Source organism: Aegilops tauschii, chromosome 5 (genome assembly GCF_002575655.3).
Source record: "Aegilops tauschii subsp. strangulata cultivar AL8/78 chromosome 5, Aet v6.0, whole genome shotgun sequence".
Taxonomy (NCBI): Eukaryota; Viridiplantae; Streptophyta; class Magnoliopsida; order Poales; family Poaceae; genus Aegilops; species Aegilops tauschii.
In genome coordinates this window covers 176,373,291-176,392,916 of record NC_053039.3, presented here as the reverse complement: position 1 = coordinate 176,392,916, position 19,626 = coordinate 176,373,291, and the positions used below count along the sequence as shown (strand labels likewise).

The window sequence follows — 19,626 nt, the reverse complement described above, 5'->3', positions numbered from 1 at the left end:
AAAAGTCAAAAAAATTATATGGCGTACGATACATGGCACTCTCCCATGCTGGGCAACACGCTAATAGACACATGAAGGTTCCGCCCTTTTGCCCTACTTGCTCTCAAGGTGTACAAGGTACGAAGCACATGCTTTTCTTATGTACTAAAGCAAAGGAGGTTTGGAAGATGGCTGGGATGGATGAGATTATTGATAGAGCTTGTGAGGTTGATCGTGTCGGAGAGGCGATATTAGAATACCTTTTACTTCTTCCAGATCAAGATTTGCGCAATACCAAAATGTACGAGAAATGGTAGCTATTTCAGCTTGGTATCTATGGTGGGGAAGACAGAAATTAGTGCACAAGGAATTAATTCAGAATATAACTCAGATATCAATGGGGATCATAGCCCTTACATACAATGTTGTAAATGCATCATCTTCAAAGGCGTCCATGAAAAAGGGGGGTTGGCACTGTCCTCCTAGGGATTTCGTGAAACTCAATGTTGACGCCTCCTTTGACCATGACATGCTAAGGGTACGATGGGGGCAGTCTTAAGAGACGACAAAGGTAGATTTATTGCAGGAGGAAATGGAAAGATCGACTACTACGCGGATGTTCTCATGGCAGAAGTCTTAGCTCTCAAATTTGGCCTAATATTAGCGCAAAGGGCGGGGTGTAATCGCCTAATCATCTCAGACAATTTGGAGGTGATTGAGACAATGCAGGACGGAGGACAATCAGCGGGTGCGGAGGCGGCAATTTTCGATGACTGTTTTCACTATGCATGTGATTTTATCATGACTAGATTCGAACACGGTAATAAGAGAGACAAATAAAGTAGCACATGAACTTGCTAGATTAGCTAGATTTTCTTCGACTTCGGATTGGTTTGAGGAACCTCTCAATGAAATTGTAATGATCCTCACAAACGATGTACTGGTTATTTCTAATGAATAAAGCTTCGTTTTAACTCAAAAAAACAGCAATAGATGAACCATGTCTCTACCTAATAAATAAAGCGAGTAGTGCTTCTGGCCGTCCATCGCTCATTTTATGAAAAAGAAAACATGTGTTTTCTCGAAATCAACCCGTAGTCCGGACTTAAGTGACAAAACTGAATCTTTTTTGTAAAAAAAATCAGAAACCCCCCTTCTGTTTTTGTGAAATAAACACGATGTCTAGACTTAAGTAAAAAACAAATCATTTTTCATATTTTTCCAGAAAACCCCTACCATTTCTGTTAACTAATCTATAGTTCAACTATAAGTGACAAATGCTTTTAAAAATCATATCTTTAGAACGTAACTCTAATTTTAAATTATTATAGATAAAATTTGATTAAAAATGTGTAAAATCTGAATATGATATTATTTTACCTATTTTACATTTTCAAAATTCTATTATGGTGTAATTTAATCAATGGCGACGTGTACAATCTGAATATGGTGTTATTTTACCTATTTAACATTTTAAAATTCTATTTATGGTGCAATTTTAATTAATAGCGCACAATTTGTCTTTTTTCCATACCAAGGACGATCCATGTTGCAAATGAACACCTCATCAAAATCAGATTGAAGACAAAAGAAACCATCAATAATCACACATGTATGCCTCGGCAAAACATCACATGAAAAAAAGAAAGTTGATGAGAGAGAGGTGGGGAGGGAGTCAAATAAAAGACATGGATCTATTGAGGTCTTGAGTCATGATTGTTGGTCTTGAGTCATGATTGTTGGGTTAGAGTCGTATCGTATTGTTTCCTCCCGTTGCAATGCACAACCTCTTTTGCTAATTAATAGAAATAGAAATAAATGAAATGAAACGTGTTTATCAACGAAGCATATCATAGAATAATCATGTATTGAGAATGACGAAGAAATGTGCATAGAAGAGTCTCGATGACCGTAGAAATGGCGTATTGGGAATAGCTTATGATGCATTGTTAGAAGATGACGATCCTTTGTAGAGAATAATAATCATTATACCTCAACAATGATTAACTTGTAACGCCCATGATGCGGCTATATCTCCCACGTGTCGAGGCACGACTTAGAGGCATAACCGCATTGTGGTTTTGTCGCAAGAAGGGTCATCTTCACACAATCCCATGTAATGAACAAGAATGGGATAAAGAGATGGCTTACAATCGCCACTTCACACAATACATAAATAAATCATACATCAATCAGAGTACACACATAGGTCCGACTACGGAACCAAAAGAAAAGAAGACAACCCCAAATGCTAGATCCCCGATCGTCCCAACTGGGCTCCACTACTGATCATCAGGAAACGAAACATAGCAACGACCAAGGTTCTTCATCGAACTCCCACTTGAGTTTGGTAGCATCGCCTGCACTGGTATCGTCGGCACCTGCAAATGTTGTGGTAGAAATCTGTGAGTCACGAGGACTCAGCAATCTCACACCCGCGAGATCAAGACTATTTAGGCTTAAGGGTAGGAAAGGGGTAGTGAGGTGGAGCTGCAGCAAGCACTAAGCATATATGGTGGCTAACATACGCAACTAAGAGCGAGAAGAGGAGCAACGGAACGGTCGTCAACTAGTAATGATCAAGAAGTGATCCTGAACTCTTACGTCAAACATAACCCAAAAACCGTGTTCACTTCCCGGACTCCGCCGAAAAGAGACCATCACGGCTACGCACGCGGTTGATGCATTTTAATTAAGTCGAGTGTCAAGTTCTCTACAACCGGACATTAACAAATTCCCATCTGCCACACAACCGCGGCCACGGCTTTCGAAAGATAATACCCTGCAGGGGTGTCCCAACTTATCCCATTATAAGCTCTCACGGTCAACGAAGGATATTCCTTCTTCCGGGAAGACCCGATCAGTCTCGGAATCCCGGTTACAAGACATTTCGACAATGGTAAAACAAGTCCAGCAAAGCCGCCCGATGTGTCGACAATCCCGATAGGAGTCGCACGTACCTCGTTCTCAGGACACACCGGATGAACACTACGTACAACTAAAACCAGCCCTCAAGTTTCCCCGAGGTGGCGCTGCAAGTGGCTCTAGTTTGGACCAACACTCCGAGGAGCACTGGCCCGGGGGGTAAAATAAGATGACCCTCGGGAGCGCGACTCCCAAGGGAAAAAGGCTAGGTGAGGCAAATGTAAAACCAAGGTTGGGCCTTGCTGGAGGAGTTTTATTCAAGGCGAACTGTCAAGGGGGTCCCATAAATCACCCAACCGCGTAAGGAACGCAAAATCAAGGAACATAACACCGGTATGGCGGAAACTAGGGCGGCAAGAGTGGAACAAAACACCAGGCATAAGGCCGAGCCTTCCACCCTTTACCAAGTATATAGATGCATTAATTAAATAAGAGATATTGTGATATCCCAACATATCCATGTTCCAACATGGAACAAACTTCATCTTCACCTGCAACTAGCAACGCTATAAGAGGGGCTGAGCAAAAGCGGTAACATAGCCAAACAATGGTTTGCTAGGAAGGGTGACAAAGGTTAGAGGTGGTTTCATGGCAATTTGGGAGGCATGATATAGCAAGTGGTAGGTAGCGCAGCATAGCAATAGAGCGAACAACTAGCAAGCAAAGATAGAAGTGATTTCGAGGGTATGGTCATCTTGCTTGAGATCCCGCTAGGAAGAAGAACGAGTCCATGAAGAAGATAAACGGACGTAGTTGAACGAATCCTCACAACTCCGGAACGAAACCGAAGCTAACAAGAGAAGCAACCTGGAAAGAAACAAACAACATAGTAAACAACCATCACATAAACATGGCATGATGCACAATCAAGTATGATGCATGTCCGGTTTAATGAGCATGGCATGGGAAAGTGCAACAAACAACACTCAAATTAAGTGGAGCTCAATATGCAACGAGTTGCATATTGACAAAACACCACATCAATTATTTAGTTCTCTCTCGGTTATGTACCTAACAATATTAAATGTTGATTAACATGGCAAGAGGTGAGGCATAAGAAAACTACCTATCTAGGCAAGTTTAAATGAGGCCGGAACAACAAACAACAATTCCGGAAAATCCTCATGTCCATATTATGAATTTGGTACTGTTCTGCCCTAAACCATATTTTAGAGTTGTTACACATGCAAGATGAGTGCACCATGTTAAACTAGGCATTTTTCTACCCCATTTACATATAAAGTTTATTTAAAATGGAGCTACAATTATTTAGTTATGAAATAATTCATTTTAACATGGCATTTGAGCAAAATTAAACAAACAGCATTTTAAACATTTTAAACATGGATGCAAGCAGCATATTATGAAACTAGATAAAATTCTAAGCATTTTTCATATATGAAGTTTTTCAAACTGATGCACGGTTAATGAGTTATTATATGCATGAAGACTAGGGACTTTTCTGTAAAACCGACGTTCTCTGGATTAATAGCTAAAATCGTCCAGAGGAAAAAAATGCATCGGGCCGAATCTGGGATGGACTGGGTGCAGGACTGTGGGTGGCTCACCATGGGCCAGGCCCAGTTCGGTGCAGAGGCTGGAGGGGCCGGGTTGGATCTGGCGAAGGAAAGGAGCTGCTGGGCCTCGGTCAACGCGACCGATGCAGGGGAAGCAAGGCGGGGCGGCAGCGGGACTTGGCGCTGGTCGTCGTCCTTGCGTGCTCGCACGACAGAAGCAGGGGACGAACGGGCTCCGTGGCTCCGGGAACATGGCGGGGCGGCGAGGAGAAGGACTCCGGCGAGGGTGAAGCTCCTCCTGTGGACGCATCAGAGAGAGAGGGAGACGTGTGAGAGATAGAAGGTGAAGGGGAAGGAAGAAACAGGGGCACGGGCGCGGCTTGGCTCACCGGAACTTCGCCATAGGCGTGCGGGCACGGCGGCGCTGCCGGAGGAGATGCAGGCGACGGGGGGGTTCATGGCGACGGCAGGACGCGAAGGAAGGCGCGAGGCTGGACCGGGTCAACACGGGGGGGGAGCGGCATCGCTCGCTCGTTCCCTCGAACAGGACAAAGCAGAGGCGAGGTCGGGCTTGGCGGCGCGGGACTTGGCGGGACGGCGGAGCCACGGCGAACCAAGGCGAAGCAGGGGAGGTCCGGGACGGCGGTTCCCGGCGACGAGGAACTCCGGCGGTGGCACTGCTCGATGGAGCGAAGCAGGCAGTAGCGGGATCATGCGGGCGAAGCAGAGGACAGCGGCGGACTTGGTGGGGCGACAGCTCCCTGGTGGCGACGTGCAGCTCCAGTACTTGGCGCGGCGAAGGAGGAGCGGATCCGGGCGTGGGGAGCTCGTTCCCGGCGGCAGAGAGGGAGATCCGGCGGGAGAGCTCGAACGGTGGCAGCGGGGTCCCTGTGATCCACGGGAGAGAGACCATGAGAGGGGGAGAAGAAACCAGATGGGGAAAAGGAAGGAGAGGGAAGGGCGCGGGACGACGGAGCACTGGCCTGGTCGACGGGCGTCGGCAAGGGCGGCATCGTGCTCGAGGACGAGCTCGGGCGTGGAGCGAAACCATGGAAGGAGGGGGCTTGCGGGAGTTGCAGGGAGCACCTCCTGGACGTTGGATCTCTATCCAAGGGTCCAGATGGATGGATCTGGAGGTTGGGTGGTGGCTGGACGAGGAGGAAGGTTGGTAGCTGTGGTTGGCTCGACGCTGAAAACCAGGAAGGTGGTCGGGCGACTCAAATGGATCGGGCAAGATCCCGAGGAAGGGGGGCGAGGTGGAGAAGTCAGTGGGTGGCGGCGCGAAGAGGATGGATGGGACGGCTAGGTTCTAGGGTTAGGTAGGCTGATTATATAGCAGGTGAATTTTGGTTAGGTGCATCTGGTCCCTCCGATTTTAATCGGACAGCCGCGAATAAATGGCTAGGGAGTCCAAATAAGAAAACGGAGATGTTTTATAGATGTTTGGGGATGATCCGGACCCAACGGTAACAACAACCCGGGTCAGGTTCGGGACAAATTTCGGACGTGCGCGAGGGGTGGTCTGAGAGGGGTCGACAAAGACAAAGTGTCTGACAAAAGGCCCCGGAGAAGACAAGAGAGAAAACGAGGAGCAACGTTGCAAGTGAGGTTGGTCTCGAAACGGTCAACGAAAGCAAGGGGGGACGCGGCAACTATGAGCGGATGCAAGTTTTATGAAAACATGCGGATGCAATGCGATGATGCAATGATGAATGCAACAAATAAATAAATCACACGGCGACAACGAAATACATGGAAGTCTTCTGGAGCGTCGGTCTCGGGGCGTTACAACACTCCACCACTACAAGAGGATCTCGTCCCGAGATCTAGGATGGCACCGGAGAGAAGCAGAAAAGGAAGAGGAGAGGTAAACTAAGTTGCTTCTTTGACAAACGAGTGAAACCACGAACCTTGAGAGATTGAACGAATTAAAAGAGAGAATACAACGAAGATGAACAAAGTTGAAAACAATCCGTTAGAAAAGAGGAACAAGGAACATTACGGGAACCTTGTAGGTTGAAAGACATAAGAAAAGGGTTACAATGGACATGCAAGCACTCCAGTTGAAATGAGATGTACAAGGAACGATAAGGATCAATTACGACAACACTCCGGTTGGAAATGGAAGGCATAGAATATGAACTTGGCAAAAAGAAAGCACTTGGATGAGACTCCGGTTAGAAGAGGAATGATAGACACAACACTCCGGTTAAAACAAGATAAAGAAAGGAATAAGAATGTTATAATTTGGACAGCACTCCGACTGTAAATGGAAGGAATTGAACATGAACTTTACAAGATGAGAGGATACTTAATGAAATCAACAGCACACTGCCTCCGGAACTAATGAAAGAATGGCACAAGGGGTAAGAAAGATTTGAGACAGCACTCCGGTTGAGAATGGAGGCAAAACTTGACAGAATGGGAAGAACTTGAAAAGAGGGCACGACACTCCGGTTGGAAATGGATAAGCACGAAAAGAACACGGTCCTCACAAACCGAGAAGATGAGTGAAGAGAGCAACATCACAATGCCTCCGGAAGAAATAAATAATAGAAGATAGATCCTTGGAATAAAGAATGGAGAAGAAAATGACAACTTCTGCCACAAATGAGCTTGGAAAGCATTCTTCCAAGAAGGTTATAACGGAGTTATTGGAAAACCAACAACGAAACGAATGAGCTTGTAATGGGCTTATGGAAAACTTCTCAAAATTGAGGCAAAGTTCTGCCACTACGGAAACAATTGCTTGCTTGAGATCAACGAAGAGATGAAAACTTCTTTCATCGAGAGGATAGGAGCAAACTTGGATCGTTGATAGGCACCACAATTAGCAACATTCCTTAGGGAAGGCTTTAAGTGAAATCTGACACAAGATAACTCCAACGAAGAGATTAATGGATTTAGAATACCTCATTCTTGACAACATGTGAATCGCGAAACATGAATGAAAATTGTTAAGAATGATATAACACCACCTCGAAAGATAAGGTAGAAAGAATAGCACTTCGACATGCAAGATGAAGAATACTTGAACTCCTCAAGACAAAACATGTGTTGAACACCGATCATAACTTCGAGAGAAAATCTTGAAAAACAATTGAAGAATGAAAAGAATCCTTGACGAATCACCATGTTGAGCCTTCGTGAGAACTTCGGTAAAAAGAGAATGATAGAAAGAAGGAGAAGTGAAAAACACAAGGTGAATCTTTGCAATGATTTAGAAGGAGCTTCGCGATGAGATAATGCCGAAAACCTGGAACTCCGGAAAAGATAAGATGAAGCATCTCGAACCGAGAATGTGATATGATGACAACTCTGGAAAGAAGAAACTAGATCACCAGGATGAAACAATAATAAGAATTACGTTATGCTCATCATTCACCAATTTAGATTGATGACAAGCAACTGATTTGGCATACTACTTATTGTCGTATAAAGGATTAAGAGAGATATAGCGTAAACTTGGGAAGGTCTTCAACGAACCACCGGTAGGATTGGAAAGAACGAATGAATCTATATGATAACGAAGGAAGAGAACTCTTGAACGAACCACCGTAAGAATTGAAAATAAACGAAGAAAAGATAAAGAAACACCGGGAGGAATTAGAAAATGAACGAAGAAACTTGAGAGAATTTAGATACAAGTGAACGAAGAGATCACGAGCTGATTAGAGAATACTTGAACGATGCACTGGAAGAATAAGGAGATGAACGAAGAGACATCAATTTAGAATAATTGGAGAACGAGGCTGATAACTTAGAATGAAGAAATCTTCTAAATTGATGGCGTTTGGATGATCAAGAAATGAAAACAACTCTGAAATGCTCCGGATGGGTATGAAAAGAATTCTCGCAATCGAAAACAATTATGAGAGGATGGCATAAGCTAGAACTATGAATTTTTAAGAAAGCGGACCAAGATTTAGGAGAAATCCTTCTTCGGTCTTCAAATGTTGAGAATCATGATGAGAAACACCACCATGAATTATTGAGGCACTCCGGAACCATGAAGAATAGAAAGGTTGAATCAACAATGAAAAGAATTTGAAAGATCTTGGAGAAAGACATATGACTGATGATAATTCATTCTTACGTCAAACTTCGAAAAGAATTTGGGAATAGCTCCGGGAAAATTAGAAAAGTCAGGTAAGATCCTGGGGAAAGACCTGTGGGTTAGGGCCCACTCAAAAAAAATACACCGTTGAACGATTAAAAGAAAGATTGCGCCTGTTGAATTAAATGGCTTGAATAAGGTAAGACCTCGAAATAGCTTGAAAGGATTTCGAATAGAAACTTGAATCTTCTGGGATATCTTCAGCACTCCGGAACAATTGAATAGCATGCGAAGAATGATTAAGAGTTGCACCGGCATGAGAAAGCATTTGAAACGAGGAAAGGGATGTGATCAACACTGAAGGCTTGAATTCAATCCACCGAAAAAGAAATAACAACGAAGGATGATGAACTTGAAGCTTCGTTAGTATCTTCATGGAAAATCATCGGATCAGAACATTGATTGAAAAAAAGGATGGAGAGACTTCCCATCAATAAAAAAGATACTTGGTTAAGAAATCTTAGTCCTTGAAGAAAAAGGATGGGAGGGCGGGAAAACAAAGACAATTTGGGATGGATGAAACAAACACCGTTGCAAAGAACTGAGAATTGATCTCGCGAATGTTGAAATGATCGGATCCACTTGAACAGAAGCACGTCGGTTGGAAAGGAATTAATATGACAACCTCGATTATCGAAAGGATTAGCAACCACATAGAAATATGAGAACACCGCTTAGAATAAGGTATGGAATCAACACTTGACACCGAAGCAACTCGAATACCACAAATTAAAACAAAACAAAGGATTGGCTCGCAGAATAAGTCGGAAACAAACATATGATAGATCCCATATCGTATCATGTGTGTGTTGGAAAGATATCCTACGAGCTACTTGAATTCCCACTTATAAACTCCCGAAACTTTCTGGTTATGCAATCAGGTGTTAGGGATACAGGGGACACAATATATCTCACCCAAACTAACAATATCTAGATCCAGCTGTATCCATCCTTCAACACATAACCAAGAAACCTTCGGACATCATTTACCTCAACCTTCGAAAAACATCCGTTATACGAGTTATGGCAATACTCCGAACTCCCGCCCCAGTACTGGGTGGCGTCGAGGTGATCTCACCAACAACTGCATAAAAGAGATTTTCGATGTCGGCGAAACTCAGGTATTCCAGAACTGCAACGATAAAATTGTGACGACAACACCTTGGAGCTCAACTCCCCGGGACACTGCCACAACCCCTAAATGTCAGGAGGCACCAAGAACAATGTTCTCGTCACAAAACCATCGAACGATTCCAAGATACCCGCGTGATCCTAAAAAAAATTTAGTGAAATTTGAGGAGAGGAAAGTCAAAATTTCTACGTCAGGGGGCTTCACCAGAGCGATGAAGGGACCGAGGAGTAAAAAGAATCCTACTCTCCGATATATATAATCCTAAGACTCAAAACATTTTTTCTAGACTCAACAACGTCAGCGATTCAATTAAGCAGGGGGCTCCTAAGTCGGGGATGGCTCTGATTACCAACTTGTAACGCCCACGATGCGGCTATATCTCCCACGTGTCGAGGCACGACTTAGAGGCATAACCGCATTGTGGTTTTGTCGCAAGAAGGGTCATCTTCACACAATCCTATGTAATGAACAAGAATGGGATAAAGAGATGGCTTACAATCGCCACTTCACACAATACATAAATAAATCATACATCAATCAGAGTACACACATAGGTCCGACTACGAAACCAAAAAAAAAGAAGACAACCCCAAATGCTAGATCCCCGATCGTCCCAACTGGGCTCCACTACTGATCATCAGGAAACGAAACATAGCAACGACCAAGGTTCTTCATCGAACTCCCACTTGAGTTCGGTAGCATCGCCTGCACTGGTATCGTCGGCACCTGCAACTGTTGTGGTAGAAATCTGTGAGTCACGAGGACTCAGCAATCTCACACCCGCGAGATCAAGACTATTTAAGCTTAAGGGTAGGAAAGGGGTAGTGAGGTGGAGCTGCAGCAAGCACTAAGCATATATGGTGGCTAACATACGCAACTAAGAGCGAGAAGAGCAACGGAACGGTCGTCAACTAGTAATGATCAAGAAGTGATCCTGAACTCTTACTTACGTCAAACATAACCCAAAAACCGTGTTCACTTCCCGGACTCCGCCGAAAAGAGACCATCACGGCTACGCACGCGGTTGATGCATTTTAATTAAGTCGAGTGTCAAGTTCTCTACAACCGGACATTAACAAATTCCCATCTGCCACACAACCGCGGCCACGGCTTTCGAAAGATAATACCCTGCAGGGGTGTCCCAACTTATCCCATTATAAGCTCTCACGGTCAACGAAGGATATTCCTTCTTCCGGGAAGACCCGATCAGTCTCGGAATCCCGGTTACAAGACATTTCGACAATGGTAAAACAAGTCCAGCAAAGCCGCCCGATGTGTCGACAATCCCGATAGGAGTCGCACGTACCTCGTTCTCAGGACACACCGGATGAACACTACGTACAACTAAAACCAGCCCTCAAGTTTCCCCGAGGTGGCGCTGCAAGTGGCTCTAGTTTGGACCAACACTCCGAGGAGCACTGGCCCGGGGAGTAAAATAATTCCGAATTCAGCAGTGCGACAAACAAGTCATGTCTAACCTAACAAGAATGAGGTATCCAAGCATACAAGTGGCAAACAGCCAAAAGATGGTTCACTATTCAATAAATGAAGCAACCATCTATTCGATTAGATTAGCAGAACAAGATATTATTGCAAGCATTTGCTGTGCAACTGCACGTCTGCACCTATCCCACCGACATGATTAAAATAGACGTCAGCCCAGTGCTTGACAAACATGCTCAGCGAGGAAACAAAATCTTAAGTACTCAAGTGACTATACTACTGATATTAAGACAACCACCATTTAACATGGCTTTGAGGGACTACATTTTGGTGACTTGGCTTTGATGAACTTCATGTTGCTGATCTCATCTACATTCAATTCGACAACATCTTTTAACTTGTTAAGCAGTTCCTCCAGACCATCAACTCCACAGCTCTGGTAGTCGAGAGTCTTCTTGTACCGTTGCTCATACAGGGATTCAAAATGAGAGAGTGGAAGAGGGCACGACAAGTAACAGACAAGAAGAGCCTCGACCTCTGTTCTGCACTTGTATAGATGGCTATCAAACACATATGCTCCATCTACGTCAGGGTTAATGTTCTGTTCATCCTCTGAGAGATCTTCTGATGAGCTGCTCAACTGCTGACATGTTTCACTAGTACCTTCCTCGAGAGTAGCATTCAATCTCTTTTCATTTTTCAAAATTATTGGTGTGCTTGGATATTTCTTCATGTTCCTATCAGCAGAATTGCGTAGGCAAATCATCTTCCTCTGACCCTTCCCTATGACAACAAAAGACTCAGCCAGCTTTTCGAAAAGATGAACAAGTTTTACAGCTCCATATTCTGCTACATACAGGTGCCTTCCGAACAGCTTTAAATACTCTGAAGGAACACGGACAAGTGGAACAGATCCACCAGATAACTGAAATAACCTTATTAGTTGACCCTTCAAGCCTTGAAGATCACCGGGACGAACCCACCATGATTGTTCGCCTGTAAATCCTTGGTCTATCACTGGGACTTCATTCAAACCACCTGATACATGATGTGACCTCGATGACGTGCCGGTGCCACAACTGCCATCCGCCAGAGTGCAGAAAGCTTTGCATGATTCCCTGGTGACCTGTGAAGAGTTATAGCAATTAATCTGGTTGCTGGTTGTTCTGCCACTATATTCATTCCTAAAAGTTCCCATATAAGCAATGGCCTCCTCTTCAGTCTGTATGTCAGGAAATTTCCCCGGTGTTACACTGTTAGGACAGACTAAAGGATCAGCAGCACGATGCCCTAAGGATCTGGGGGGTACACTGCCTGCACCACGGGCAAGACTAGGCCAGTCCCACACGAAACTCCCAGCACTGCTCAAAGCCGATGAGACGGTAACTGAAGATGGAATCGCAAGGGCAATAGTGTATCCACGCTGACCAAGTATATGGAGAGCGGGAGCGAAGTCCACATCACCAGATATAAGCATAATGGATGACGGTGGATGATTGTCCAGAGCAAAGAGAAACATATCTACCAGTATAGCCTTATCAGCAGCATCTTTCCGCCCATTTGGAACATCGACAAGTTTGACTCCGGTTCTCTGACATCCCTCCCTGAGTCTTCTAGGGAAAGCATTGAAATCTCCATAAGCAGAGAGAACTGTAACTGCACCGTTAACAACAGGATGCAGCCGTAATGCCATCCGTATATTCCCAGCAACATCATCTGGCCGTACATCACTTGGAACAGGGCAGTTCTCAATGTCCCAAAAGATAGCCACTGGACCGAGGACTGCACTTGCCTGGTTATTTGCTTGAGAATGATCCACATTTGATGCAACATTTATTATCCGAAGATCTGATTCTGATACCGTAGCTTTTGATGAGGGCGAGGTGATACGACTAGCCATTGCTTTATCTTCAAAAGACATTATGTTTCTGCATAATAAAATTGCAAAGAAAAGATGAATACTAAGAATATGTCAAGTTGATATGTTTACTAATCATAGTAGCATTTTAAGTGTGGTGCACCAGATGTCAAATCAGACAAAAACAGATTTCTCTTTAATCTCCCTGAGAAAGTGAGAATAAATTTCACAAAACCGTAGATAAATAAAGCCCCAAGTTTCTTAGCTAGTGGCACTTCAACCCAGGTTTTATGGTAAGAAGGTTTCAAGGAACCCCACCAATTTTAGCCCCTTCTGTGGTCTCTGACAAAGTTTCCTACTGTAGAGATTCCCTCTTTTGTGAATCTGCTCTGCCATTGAGCTGCAATCAAGTTGTGATTTGATTAGGACAAATACTTGTCCAGCCATAGTCCCATAAAACCTGAATCTAAGTGAACACCGGCCAAGATATGGGGCTTTCCGCAACTTCTTCTTTTTTGCGGGGCTTTCTGCAACCTCAACCATAAACCCATGGTGATATGATGCGGAGTATCCTATGGACATCACCACGAACCCATCATCAACCCCACAAGCTCCAATTGAACCATTGAAACCGACATGACTTCCTAGTAGAGCTTCCTATACACTCATATGAGACGTGGCTACTACCTCATTAGGGAACATTGTGCGTTCTTAGATATGAAGGATTCAAGCAACGAGAAGAAGGGGCTCGAAGAGGAAGCGAGGAACATCACCAAGGACCAAACCCTGCTGGATAGTCCAACTTACCAAAATGCTCTCTGGACAAAGTCAGATGTTCCGATTCAAACATTCGACCTGATGTCCAACAAGTCAGATATTCCAACTTCATGTCCAGCATAGGGTCCGACTTACCACATTGCTCTCTGAATCAGGACAATACTATGTTGGACATGGGGTCGGAACATCCGACAAGTCAGACTATCCGACTTATGTCAGAATGTCTGACTTGTCTACGCGCAGAGAAGAGGGCCACAGGCCCGTGTAGCTTTCTCCACCTACCTACGTCTTCAGGGCTATACTATATATTCCGTACTCCATCTCAGATCTAGGGTTAGCAAAGTTTAGACCAAATTCTTGAGAGAGCTTTGCTCATCTACCTCTCCTTTGGTAATCAACACCTCCATTTTGGGGAAGAATCCTCTTGGATTATCAAGACCCCATCTCTCCTAGAGATTTGGGAAGATTATCTCTCAAGACCTCCAATTCCTCTTGGATTTGGGGATGAACTATCCTTGTTACCTTCTTTTCCTCTCCTTTGGTGATCAGCGCCTCCAATTCCTCAGATCTTGAGGTTTCTCTTTGGAATGAGATTTGAGTACTTTGGTGGTGAATCTTGTCTATGTGAGTGTTTTCTTTATGTTTTCCCCCCTTGTTCATCGTGTTTCACCTCAAATCGTGAAGATCAGGCCACCCAACAGCTTCCCCGTATCACTTGGTATCATGTGCAGGTTGCCATGATTTGGAGTCCCTCTCCCTCATATTTCTAGAAAAAATTTGTTTTTGTTCTTCCCAGTTTCAAAAATCCCCACAAAAATAGTCTCACACGATTTCAAGCGATTTGTTGTTTCTAGTGAGTTTTGGTTAGATTTGATAGATGGATCCGGTGATATGTGAGTTGATCTGCCTTTGATTTTCTTTTCCTACCTCCAATTTCGAGTTCTTCCTCGAGTTGACCCACACCAGCCTAGGCGAAGTTGGTCTATCCAACTTAGTCCAGAATATCGGACTATCCGACCTTGGTCCGACTTGACTACAACTTCAGCAACTTCGCCAGCAAGCTGGGCATCTTGCTGGCTTCGACGTCCGACTTCTTCGACAAGAATGCCAAGTACATCTACACTGCCTCCATCAACAACCAAGCTCGGCTATGATGATGATATGTCATCCTTTTGACACAAACACCAAAAGCAAGGCGGGTACCCTCCGATTTTGTCAAGGTAGAGGTGTCAACGAGGTATATCATTCTATCACACAACTTTGTCTTCCTTGCCACTACCCTTGTGAGCCATCCATTTGTGAATATCAATCATGGGCACTCAAAGTGGACAAAATCTTCCGTGTCCACAACTTTGACAAGCCGAAGAAAATGGCAATGGCCTCGCTCGAGTTTGATGAGTACGTCCTCATATGGTGGGAACAACTCACAGAACATTGACAAGAGCAAGGAGAAGTCCCCATTGAAGCAAGTCATGAGAGCGAGATTTGTGCACATGCACCATACCTGCAACCTCTTCAAGAAGCTCCAAGTACTCATGCAAGGCACCAAGACCGTCGAAGAGTACTACAAGGAGATGGAAATCGCAATTCTCTGAGCCAATGTGAAGGAATCCGATTTGCAAACAATGTCTCGCTTCCTCAATGGACTCAACCACCTAATCAAGCGGATTGCGGATTTCCAACCATACAACTACTTGCTAGAGCTGGTTCACCAAACAACATAAACGGAGCGACAGGTATAAGAAGATGTAAGTACTGCAAGTACTCCTACACTTCACGGAACTTCAACACCAACACTCAAGCTTCACCAAGTACGACGCCTTATACTCGGACAACAACAACTAGTGGTGCCCCATCAAGCTCCAAAGTACCGGCGACCTCTCCAAGTCGTCCTCCTTTCAAGCGCTCCCAAGCCTAGAATTACACCTGCAAATCCTTCAAGGGTCTCGACCAAAAATCCAAGCAATGAATGCTTGACTTACAAGGGCCACAGCCACAAGTCAATTTAGCGCCACACCAAGCGGACCATGATCATCAATGAAGATGGAGAGTGAATCTTATATTGAAGAAGAATTGGAAGCTACACCGACAAGTCAACAAAGACGAAGATGATCAAGTCTTCTGCAACAACGACTAAAGCCCCGCCCTTGTTGTCTCCAAGATCTTGACCTTCAACAACAAAATGATGATGACCAAAGATGTCATATCTTCCACACTAAGCAGGCATCCAAGGAAAGTCTATCAGGGTCATCATTGATGGTGGTAATTTCCACAATTTGGCAAGTGAGGAACTTCACGCCAAGTTACATCTCGCAAAGAAGCGACATCCTCATCCATACAAAGTGCAATGGCTAAGTGATTCCAGCACTATCAAGGTTGAGCATACTATTGAAGTCCCATTCAAGATTGGAGCATACGAGGATACCTTGGGATGTGATGCGGTCGCTACGACCGTTTGCCATCTCTTATTGGGACGCCCTTGGCAGTATGACCGCAGTGTCATTCACAATGGGCGCACCAATCACTATAGCTTCAAGTGGAAGGGCAAGGAATGTGCTTCGGCCGATGACTGCAAGTCAAATCATCGTCAATAAATCGCAAGCTTCAACCATTGCATGCTATATGGGAGTCTAGTAATGGAGTGACCTGCCATAAAGTGAGTGAGTGTCACAAGCCGAAAATGAGTGCTTCCATGTTGAGCGCCAACAAGGACATTAACCTCTTAACCACCAAAAAAGGAATGTGAGCCAGAGCCCATCACACGTGCTTCACTTTGTATTCTTGTACAAAAATGAAATACTTTGTATTCTTGTACAAAAATGAAGTCATGTTGACTAACGATTCACCCACGCTTCCTTGTGTGGTGACTTGCGTTTTGTAGGAATTTGAGGATGTTTTCCCACCGGGCATACCTCCACTGCATGGGATTGAACATAGGATCAACCTCATTCCCGATGCTCCTCCCCTTATCGCGTCAACTTCGAAGAGACTAAGGAATTGTTCGTAAGAAAGATGGTACTTGGCATATGTGTTGTGATTGTCGCCCCATAAACAACGTAACTGACGGTGCTACGGCCAAAGGGTGCCTCACCTCTCTGATTGTCGCTCAAGTAGGCCGGCCCGAGGCCCCCTAGGCCAATTTCTGCCCCGGGCAATCATGTCAGCCCATGGCCCTATAGAAGGAAGACTTTGGAAGCCTTGTTGTTCAAGACAAGGAAGCCCGAGCTGTGGAGGACTCCCCTCCACCGACATAGCTGACTAGGTCCATGTAACCCTAGAGGCCCTGGTATCTTATATAAGCCGGGCCAAGCTAGTCGATATGCAACAAACAACCCCTCGGTTAAATCTTGTAATTTGTACACCCCTATCGCAATATACCACACGAGCAGGAGTAGGGTTTTACCTCGTAACGAGGGCCTGAACCTGGGTAAATCTGGTCTCCTGTTTCCCCTCCATCTACTCACCTCGCTAGGACACCCGATCGAGGGATATGTCGGATTCTACTCTCACAGTGGTGGCCCATGCAGGCCCCGCATGGTGAACTCAAAGAACAGATGGGCTATTTCGTCTACATTGATTCCGAGCTCGTCAACCGACGGCAAAAAAAACCGGCAGCGGACAAATCAGATCGGGGTCAGAAGAAATTTTGGCGTTGACACTGATTGAGTGCGGCGCTAGCAATTAGCCCGATCCAATTGATCTCGACGGCAGCCGCCGCTCTCCAATTTGAGGACTCTGTAACTGATGTACCGCTGTTGTGTTGATAGTTGTCACGCGGTTGTCGGCCTTGGCGGCCAACTGCCACGTGCTGCCCATCAAAACCTTTGTCCACGCTAGTCACTTGAAGCTGAAGCATCAAGATATCCAATCCACCAGCACTGCTACTCATGTATCAAGGAAAATCAAAAGGCTAGCAACTTGGCGCACGTCGGCAGACCAAGGCGCACATGCGCTCCAAGTCTCAAGGCCGAAAGCAGCATGTGTGTCGCTAGCTAGCTGCTCTTGCGTAGGTATCAGCAAATATCCTTCGACCTCACGTGAGAATTAAGCCATAAAAATCAAACCATCCAGGCCTGCACGAGAGAAGCTCTAATATACTACTAGAATGTCCGACTTATGTCGGAATGTCCGACTTGTCTACGCAGAGAAGAGGGCCACAGCCCGTGTAACTTTCCCCACCTACCTTCTCTTCATGGCTAGACTATATATTTTGTGCTCCATCTTAGATCTAGGGTTAGCAAAGTTTAGACTAAGTTTTTGAGAGCACTTTGCTCATCTACCTCTTCTTTGGAGATCAAGACCTCCAATTTTGAGAAGAATCCATTTGGGTTACCAAGAACCCATCTCTCCTAGAGTTTTTCAGAAGACTATCTCTACAGACCTCCAATTCCTCTTGGATTAGGGATGAACTATCCTTGTTACTTACTTTTCCTTGTTGTTGGATCCTTGAGGTGTATCTCTATTTGGCACGAGATTTGTGTACTTTGGTCTTGTATATGTGAGTGTTTCCTCTCAAGTTTTCTCCCATGTTCTTCGTGTTCATCGTGTTTCACATCAAATCCACCTCAAAATCGTGAATATCAGGCCATCCAACAGGTTGCCTTGTATCATGATAGATATGAGATTTATTTAACAATAAATATGTAATACTTTCATATGCAGAAGAGGGATGCCTCTGATCTGGTATGGTTGCAAAAAGCTCACTTGGGGAACAAGCATAATACAGAAAATGTTGATCCACTAGTTCTACAAAAGTCATACATGACTGGAATGAGTAGATTTCATAGCATGCAATGAAAGTATCATAACCACCTTCTAAGCATGCCATGCAAGTCAATAATTGAATATATGAACAGGCACCTACAAATTGAGTTCAAATTCGATTATTTCCCATCACTTCACTAGATAAAATTCCAAAAGCATAGCACGAATTTCCTGAAATCCATATCCTAGAAAGCTGGAGTTTTGGTCAAATCAAATACTTGATGACCACAGATGTCCAAACACAGGAGAAGTAACAAATATGACAAGCATAAACGCATAATAGGGTTAACTTCATACATCTCCTATAGTGAAATAACATGTGCCTCCTAATCACAAACATAACGAACACAAAAGGCAACCAACATCGAAGTAAGAATCCCCGGGACCAACATAATCAGAGACCCAAGGTAAGAGGTAGACTTGAAGCAGGGCATGCTGGTTCAGCTGAACCCGCCGATTCTAATATTGCGAAAACAAACTCCTATAAGAAGTACCAGGTCAGGGTTAATACCAAAAGAAAAGCATGAGCGGATGCTCACCGCCTCGGTCGGATGGGGACAACTCGGACCGGATGTCGTAGATGAGGCACACGGTTTGATTAGATAATACTCGCGGCAAAGGAAAGATCAAAACGAAGTCGGATCCATGCAAGCTAGGGTCTCCTTACCGACGAAACGAATCGCGTCCAGATGGCACACCAACCAGGTAGAGGTGGAGGCGAGGAAGCCTTAGTTGTAGCGGGCCTGCTTCGGCGAGAAGGCGGCTCTGCTGACTCCAGGGAAGGGGAAGACGGCCTCCGCGGCGGACGTTGGGGGGAAAGGCGGATAGGGAGGAAATGGTTTCTTCTCTATTGCACGGTTCACGTCACATGACCACCTCGTAAGCGTCCTCAGAACATTGGCAAATCCGGCCCCGGGACTTCTTATTTCGCTCCCGGCGTCCACGTATCTTAAATCCGAAATCTCGAATTCATACAAATTCATGTCAAATTGTTTACACAATTAATTTTTGTGGGTTCACATATGCTTCACAAGATCATTAATAATCTCAAAGATTCTGATGCATCTGCAGAAAGTTTATAAGCTGAGCTACATCTTCATCTTCCGTGATTTCA

The 19,626-nt window shown here is 44.7% G+C and overlaps 1 protein-coding gene across 5 annotated transcripts; it reads right to left on the bottom strand.

The window, feature by feature from the left end:
- Nucleotides 1-11,207: 11,207 nt before the first annotated feature.
- Nucleotides 11,208-19,422, bottom strand: LOC109766191 (uncharacterized). 5 transcript variants are annotated; one of them, XM_040389135.3, is made up of 3 exons: nt 19,180-19,386; nt 18,175-18,349; nt 11,208-13,041 (listed from the first exon to the last, which is right to left on the bottom strand). In XM_040389135.3, the coding sequence occupies exon 3, from the start codon at nt 13,032-13,034 to the stop codon at nt 11,415-11,417; it is 1,620 nt and encodes a 539-aa protein (XP_040245069.1). In that variant the 5' UTR covers nt 13,035-13,041; nt 18,175-18,349; nt 19,180-19,386; the 3' UTR covers nt 11,208-11,414. The 5 variants fall into 5 exon arrangements, with proteins under 5 accessions (XP_040245069.1, XP_045084561.1, XP_045084562.1 ...); XM_045228626.2 differs by lacking the exon at nt 18,175-18,349 and adding an exon at nt 16,174-16,317 and having other exon boundaries at nt 19,180-19,316; XM_045228627.2 differs by lacking the exons at nt 18,175-18,349; nt 19,180-19,386 and adding exons at nt 16,174-16,317; nt 16,395-16,469.
- Between the last annotated feature and the right edge of the window lie 204 nt (nt 19,423-19,626).